Source organism: Myotis brandtii, unplaced genomic scaffold (genome assembly GCF_000412655.1).
Source record: "Myotis brandtii unplaced genomic scaffold, ASM41265v1 scaffold520, whole genome shotgun sequence".
In the NCBI taxonomy this organism is placed as follows: Eukaryota; Metazoa; Chordata; class Mammalia; order Chiroptera; family Vespertilionidae; genus Myotis; species Myotis brandtii.
This window is the reverse complement of record NW_005369827.1, coordinates 2892784-2900844: the sequence shown is the minus strand read 5'-3', so window position 1 is coordinate 2900844 and position 8061 is coordinate 2892784. Positions and strand designations below refer to the sequence as shown.

Genomic DNA, 8061 nt, shown 5'->3' with positions numbered 1-8061 from the left:
TCTCAGCTGGAGTCCACTGGGCATAGTTCAGGGCGAGGGAGTTCGCTGGTCCAGGAACTCCAGGCATTAGCTTCTCCCCAGGGCAGATAGAGTGTAGATTTCACAAAGCAATTTCAGACCAGTCCAGTTGTACAGTAAGAACTATCGCCCCACTGAGGGAGCATTGCTGGAAAGGAAACGATGTGTAAACAGCAGGCAGGCATCCTGAACTTCCAGTCAGCTGGGCAAAAAACACAGGCGGACTTACAACTTTCCCAGAATGTTCAAAGCGTTTTACAACTGTCCCATTGAAATAGCTACGTAGGAATGATGAGGTGCCCTCACCCCCTGAGGAAACAGAAAGGGTTCATTTGGGCTCTTCTACAGGAGGCCACGTTGGTTTCATTGGGGGCTTAGCTATTTTTTATGTATTTACTCTTCCAGGCATGCTAATTGCTTTCTGGTGAAATTGAATATTTAGAGGAAACCTCATTTTAAAAATATTTGTCAGTGCATATATAGGCAATTAGAGAAATCAGTATAACCTATAACATTTTAAGAATGTGCAAAGCTCTTCTAGAAACTTAGGCCATTTCTCACTCCTTGAGATTTTGTGATTTTATTGCACTTAATCTACAAATTAGTAGCTGACTGAAGAATACCATGTGAACAATTTGCTCTGCTTCTGGAGATAGTTAACATCCTAAACATGTGAGGCAGTAACAACAGGGGTTTTGAAAATGTGACTCACTAACTTTTACCAGGCATGGCGCCTACCATGTCTTACAAATCAAGTTTACTTTCAATTTCAATAGCAAATGTTCCTTAGAAAGATCACCCTCTTGCTGACGGGACTTTACTCTTGGGCATGAGTAGGATACTTACGGTTTAATGAGTGACATCATCATGGCATTGCATTGGAGTTCTCATAAAGCTTTTCTCAAGAGCTTCTGTTAACGTATAAGCAGCCTCTTCTACCATCTTCTGAAAAAACCAGCTGTTTCTCTCTCTCTCTTTATTGTGTATATTCCCACAGAATTCATTAGGATGCACTGTACCTCCAACCCCGACTGGTGGATGCCCTCGGAGGAGCAGATAAACAAAGTGTTCAGCGATGCTGTGGGTCACGCCCGGCAGGGGCGCGCGGTGGGGACTTTCCTGCACAATGGTGGCTCGTTTTATGAAGGGATCGATCACCAGGCCTCCCAGGATGAAGTCTTCAGTAAGAATTCCCAGGATGGGTCTGGGGATTAGTGGACAAAACCTTTCCATTGCAGCAGCCGGTCCTCTCCAGAGTCGCCATTGTGACTGTCTTGTCTCCATCACTGTAGAGCCCACAGCATAGCATCTGTCAGAATGTACATCCTCACTCTTAACTCTCTTGACCTTCTGTCGCAGTTCCCAGATCGAAATCCATTTTAGGGTTGTTGGGAAAGTCTGTGCAGCCTACCACAGATTTTCAGAATACTATATTATAAAAAGTAAAGGCTACCATTGATTTTAAAAGATTACATGGTGAGGATGAGGGGGTGGAGACAAACTCCTGGTCACCTGTCTGAAATCTTCATGTAAGTTCTGCTTCCTGCGCAGAGCTGGTCCTTATGGAAGATTGGGCTGCGTTCCTGCCCACGAGGGAAGGTAGAGACATGGGTTACTATGGAACAAGCATTCTCTTTAATTCAAATAAGTCATTTTTATGTTTTCCAAAGACTTGAATTCATGCTTCTCAGCAAAGATATCAGATAGGTGACATAATATGCTGTGTCTCCATTGACAGAGCCTATTATTAAATAGAAACCAGAGAACAGAGGCCATCTCTAGACAGTGATTAGTTGAAAGTCAGCTATTTTTCTCAATTATTTTTACCAAAAAAGTCCTACCATGTTGATCAGGAAGGCACTAGATGATCTCTGGAGTTTACAGAGAGTATTAGTTTTCATTATGTCAGTCAAGAAACATCCAAAGATCCCAACCATTGTTAAATGCTTGATTTTGTAGGTTCCAATAACCTAAAGTCAGGCTCTGTTGACACAATGCCAAAGTGGCGGGTTAAACAATGAGAATTTCAGCCAGTCGTTTGGTGCACTGAAGACCAAACAAGTGGTGTGACTGATGGTATTGACTGAGTTGACCAGATGTTCTAGAATTGCGTACACACAGCTTCAAGGCCATTCTGACAACTATGCAATGGGCTTGTCTAATTTCTCTGAAACTTGAGGGTCTTTCTGTGCTCAGTTGATCTTTAGAATTTGCATAAAACTTATGTTTCTCGTTGTCACTGATGAAAATTGTTTCTTCCCAACTGTGAGTGCCTGCTTCCCCCAACATTCCCCTGAGCTGATTGGTTGAGTCTCACGTGTGAAATCAGTAGTGTCTTTGGAGCCATTTCTTACCCAGATGCTGCAGAGAGGCGAGGACCAGTTCTGAGGGCCTCGGGTTTGGACCTCAGACTGATGCCGATGCCACGTCCTTTGTAAGCAAAGGGCTGAGTGGACAGCATTGTTGAAGGCTGTTAATGTCATCTACAGACGGGACTATAAAGATTTTGGAAATTCATTTAAAGTTTATGAGCATCCATTTATAAAGTAGTTATTTTTCCCATTTTTTTCTTAAAGTAAAATAATATTCCTTTATGTTCAATAATTTGCATCAACTAAATTGCAAAGGCCTAGAAATAAGTCCGTCTTTAGCTTTTTAAATAGTTTCAACCACTGAAAAGTTTAATGTTTATAGAGATGGTCATTTGTCAGACCTGTAAAGTTGTGGGGGGGGAGAACTAATATTTTGATCCTATATTGGAAAAGTTACCTAAAATTTTGAGAGGTTTTTTTTGTTTGTTTGTTTGTTTTTAAGAAATGATAAGGGCAAATGGGATGTTGTTTATGGGAACCATGCGACTAATATTTGGCTATACAAAGGAAAAGGTACTTCTTGAGGAGTTTTAAAGGTCTAGGAAATCAATATTTTGTAAGATTCTTTGGTGACATGAAATCTTGGCCAGAAGAAAAATAACCACCATAACCTCATCTGTCAATCCATCTTCCTTTTTCTTTTTTTGCACTGGATTTTGTTATCCATACTGCTGAGTACATGTCCCCTTTCACCTCATAGCAGCAATATTTGACCACTGCTTTTGTTTTTTAGGAAGAGAGTGGAAGGGAGAGGGAGAGACAGAGAGAAACATCGATGTGAGCAAGGCACATCTATTGGTTGCCTCCTGTATGCAGCCCCACCAGGGCCAGGGAACCTGCAACCAAGGCATGTGCCTTTGACTGGAATCACACCCTGGGGCCCTGCAGTCCGCAGGCTGATGCCCTATCCACTGAGCCAAACCTGCTAGGGCTGCCCACTGCTTTTAAAAGCAATCAGCTCTTACCATTTTTCTGTAATCTTGAGAATTGCACACATCCTCACATCTCAGCATCACCTGGTGTGTGCTCACCTGTGCTGTGCTGGTCTTCGCTGATGCTGACGCTGAGAGCATGTCTGCACTCTCCATGGCCTTATGTGCCAGTGTGCTACTGATGAAGTGCTGGCCCCACTCCCGTTACCATCCGCTGAAGAAGACGCCTTGGAAGGCTCTGCTCCCCAGCCACCTGGTTGCACACAGCCTTGCTCCAAAGGCTCACCTGGTCTCTTGCCTCTCATGCCCTTTCCAGGTGAACTATTTCTGTATCAGCTGTTCTCCAATATTTCACAGATTGCAAAATGCTGGAACTTCATGTTGGCCCAGAAAGATGACTGAGCATCAGACAGCCCGTTCTGATGCCTCTCCTGGAACTAGGACCTGCTACCCCCTGCCCCTGGTCAGATGTTCTGTTATGTTCTTCACTGCCCGTGTATTCCTATTCCTTTAGCCCAGCCCACCCAGAGGCTACAGCACGCTTGGGCTATGACACAGGATCTGCTTCGATAATTCTGCTGGCTCCTTGGTCCGTGTCCCATGCCATCCTCTAGGCTTCCCCTTTAAGGCTAGTATCGTAGCTGGTTCATGGTGGTTGCCTGCGTGGGCACCTGATTTTTAAAGCAGGGCTTGCAGAGATGGCTCACCTACCTTTCTGCAGGATCAGCATGGCCACTATGTAGGACGGTTAAAAGCTCGCTGTCCCTGCTGTCAGCCTTCCCGTTGATCTCTTTGGAGGCCTGAAGATGTTGCCTGTTTTCTTGATTTAATTTTCTGCATCTTTGTCTGGAATTGGACAAAGTGTTCTCATGACAAGAAACGTCGACTCGGCTTTTAGAATCTTCCTTGAGTCGGTGGAGCATGAGTATAAAACAGATCGAGTTAACACAGCTCCGGGTGCAGCTGGGCTCCACTGCATTGGCGAGAGGGGGGCTTGCAGGCCTGGCCTGACACCGACGACGAACGTGATGTCTTTGTCAGTGACCGAGTGTGGGCCATCACCCAGCTGTCGGAAGTGCCCGTACCTTCCAACAGTGACAGCGTCTTGATGTGTCTCGAGTTTTTCCAAATTAAAACCTGTCACAAAGCGTACCTGCTTTCCCAGTGACCTGTAGTCCCGCTGGGCTCGGGATAATAGTTCAGTGTCTGGATTGGAGGACGTGGGCCAGGACCTTATGGGAACTGTAGTCTATGCGGAGTTGCTGAAGTCACATTTCTCACTGTCCCTTGGAAGGTGCACTGCTCAGAATTTTAACGGTTAACCTCAATGCCAAGTGCTTTGGAGATAAACGCTAAACATTAAAGTTCGCACCATCCCTTTCTGCCTGAAAATATTTCATCCAGCCCTCGAACCCTGGCATCCCTCTCTTGTTCCTCATGTGCACCACGGCGTTTAGGTTATTGTCACCGTCGGTGTTTCATAGGCGTCGCTAGGGACGTAGAGGATAATATTAGAGCATCTGCAGAAGATTGCCCTCACCCCCTTCGGTAGGGGGGCCAGAGGTACATGGAGCTGCTTCACAGCTGTAGATGTGGATACTTGTATAGTCTGGGTCTTGCTTAGCCCTTCCCAAGTCATAAAAACATTGACCTTAGAGATACCTTCATTAGGATTAGAGGGAGGTTTAATTATTACACTATATTTGATCTAGCTACTCCATGTGTCCAATATCAGTAGAATGGTGTCTTCAGTCCAGTAAATGTCAGATGCTTTCCCCAAATCTGGACAGTACTCCAAGCTTGGGAGTCTGCCCGTTCATGATTTCTACATTTTTCTGCCACCTTTAATGGCTTTCCCTCCCTTCTGTTGCTGTCAGAATATGGATGAAGCATCAAATAAGATGAAATGTGCACTAGTTTCAGAAAAGCAAACATAGCGTAGCCTTTATTTAGGTTCTGTCGTTTATTCTATGCTCCAGAACTTGAACCTAATACCCACTGACTACCTCCTTAGTTTTTTCTTAGATCTTAATCATTTTTTAAAAATCTCATTCTTAGGTAACTTCGTTTTTAGAAAATATTTAAATGTATAACTTCTCATTCGGTACTGTGTCATTTCACAGTACAGAGCTGTGTGATATTTGACAGCTCAGATACAAATTTTTAGAAATGTAATAGAAAATGATTTTGCACATATGGTGCAAGTCTGGCGTATGTCTGTTTAATGTGGCAACACTTAACCAAAACTGCCTGGCAAAACATGTCAAACGGAATGCTTGAGTCAGAATTCTAATGTAAATGTGTCTAAACAGCAGTGTGTATCATTATGATATATTTTTGTAAACATGCTTCTTGCAGTGGTATAAGTACTGGATAAAAATAACCACTTTGCTTAGAATAATTAGGAAAATGTCACCCAGCTGATGGCCCTCTTGCATTGTCAGCCAGTGGCACTGGCTCTTCTATTTGTGTTGATTTTTAGAGGAGAATGAGGAATTGATACCAGACAACGTGGAGTGCAAAAATAATAACCCATCCATATTTGCCTCCTTATATGTAAAATTTAAAGTTGTAACATATATTTGCAAGTGAGAGACCATTTTTACCCTCCACTGTATATTCATTTGTAAAAGATATTGAAAGGAAGGACTTTGCTCATCTAATGACTAGCTTGATCAGTTTGGCTATTAAAACCTCTAAATTACCAATATTTGTGGTAAAAGTGACCAGTTTAATTTTTCTCGTGACCATCCATAGCTGGTAATATAAGGGCTAGATTTTCATTGAATCACACTTCCCCAGATTGCAATGAAAATACATTTGCTAATGAGACTTGTTCGAACACCAGTTCATTCTCAGAATAACTGCACCAGTACAAGTGGCCCCATGGGTCTTCGCCTTGTTGGAAAACTGAGGCCCATCCAAAACCGCTGACAACAACAGTAATGACTATCGCTAATGTTCATTGAGTTCTTGTGTGCCAGGTGCTTTGCTAAGGCTGTTACTGTTATCACCATTTTATTGATAAGGACACTGCCTGGGATGCTCAGCTAATAAAAGGATCAATTTGGGCTCATTAAGCAGAATGCCTAGTTCAGTTTTCCCCGTAGTCAAAGTTCTCAAAGCCCAACCCTTTGGAATGGATTTGTTCTTTTATTTATGCCATTGAGGGAAAGTTGATATGTGTTATTATTTAAAAACCAGCTTTTAAAGTCCGTTGACGCTTAAGTAGGAGCACATAACCATATATCCTCTGGGAACTGCCAAGGTTTCTGCATAAGGATTCACTCACTTAAGATCCTGTGATGAAGAGTAAAAAGTCTTTTTAAAAAGTAGTGAATAAATTTAAATCTTTTATTTGTTCAGATTTATTCTATACTTTCCCAGTATAAAAATGCAGGGATATAAGAGCAAAAATTCAAACTGAGCGAAGTGATATTTTCTAGATGTTAGAAACGGCATCAGTTAGCCAATGTTCCATTTGCTTCTCACATGTGTTGTAGCCTTAGAATTGGTGAGTCTGGTTGGAAAAGAGGGTTTTAATTTTTGATGTCACTGTGAAAACTGTTGTGAAGTTTTTGTAGGGAAATACAGTAACCTGTTGATTCTTTCCTGTGGTTGTGGCTTTAACATCTCTGTCTGTGTTTAAGTTCAAGAGCATGTCAAGGCCAGGAAGGCATGGCTTGTGTTTCTTGGAAACAGGGCATGCCACACCCAGAGATGGGTCCTGAAACGTTCCAAGTCTCTGGCCCGGCCTGCCCCTGCCCCGTTTAAGCATTGCCTTTATGTCTCTCCTCTGGAACTTCATGTAGCAGCCTGGCACTGGGGCCAACTTGCCTTTACTCTGTTTTCTATGATGAACACTTGTGGAGAAACTGTGACAGATCCATTGATCCTGATATTTTTATTGTTGGAGTCTTGGTTGATTCTCTATGAATCACTTCTATTTGATTGTACTGTGTAGAGTTAATGCCCACTAGGGACAAGTTAATAAAACTATAAATGCATAGTGTAATATAGAATAGCAAGATTTTTTTGTGAACAATTTATATAGAAGAGTAAGTTGTTTTTTAAGTGTTAGGCGCATTTCTTTTAGGAACTTAAAATGTTATAAGAGTTTTTTAAGCATTTAATATTTTTAATTATAAGAAACATTTGTTACTAGAGCCAGTTATTTCAGGTGTTCTAATTGGAGTATTGATTTTATTACCTCATATACCTCTAGAATGCCACATGTTCTGTTGGAGATAAAATTGCACAATAAATGTCAAGTCTCTGTTAAGTGTTTTAACTTGCTTTTTTTTTGTATCTTTCTTCAATTCTTTGAAGTCACTTTTATGGGGTTTTTTGAAAAGAGAACGTTTTTCTCCCTGATGCTAAGGCTTTTCTCCTTATCTCTGAATGCCAAGAAAATGTTAAATACTTAATACCCAAGTAAAAGCTCTCAGTTATGTCAGGGAACTGACCAAAAATCATCCAAAAAATTCCATGTTATCCAGTGAATGGAAGGGACAACCAGTGATGATCTATCTAGGAGTGAGACGGAATCCAAGATTTCCTTCCAGTATTTTGTACATTCACACCTCAAACACATCTTTCCTACTCACAGTATCTTTCAATCAGGAGGGGGCAAAAACCCTGCAGCTGCTACTCATGACCTTGAACAATGAACAGATGCTGATTATATATGGCTTTTATTTAATTAGTTAATTAATTTACTTTATTTTTAATCCTCACCC

At 41.9% G+C, this 8061-nt stretch overlaps 1 protein-coding gene across 2 annotated transcripts in view; it reads left to right on the top strand.

Annotated features, from left to right (window-relative positions):
* Positions 1 to 2425, top strand: part of BEND4 (BEN domain containing 4) — a 26745-nt gene extending 24320 nt beyond the window's left edge. For both annotated transcript variants that reach the window (XM_014548687.1, XM_005877479.2), the window contains exon 4: positions 1016 to 2425. In XM_014548687.1, coding sequence (XP_014404173.1) covers positions 1016 to 1025 — 10 coding nt within the window. In that variant the 3' untranslated portion in view covers positions 1026 to 2425. The remainder of the gene's footprint in view (positions 1 to 1015) is intronic.
* The last annotated feature ends 5636 nt before the right edge of the window (positions 2426 to 8061 follow it).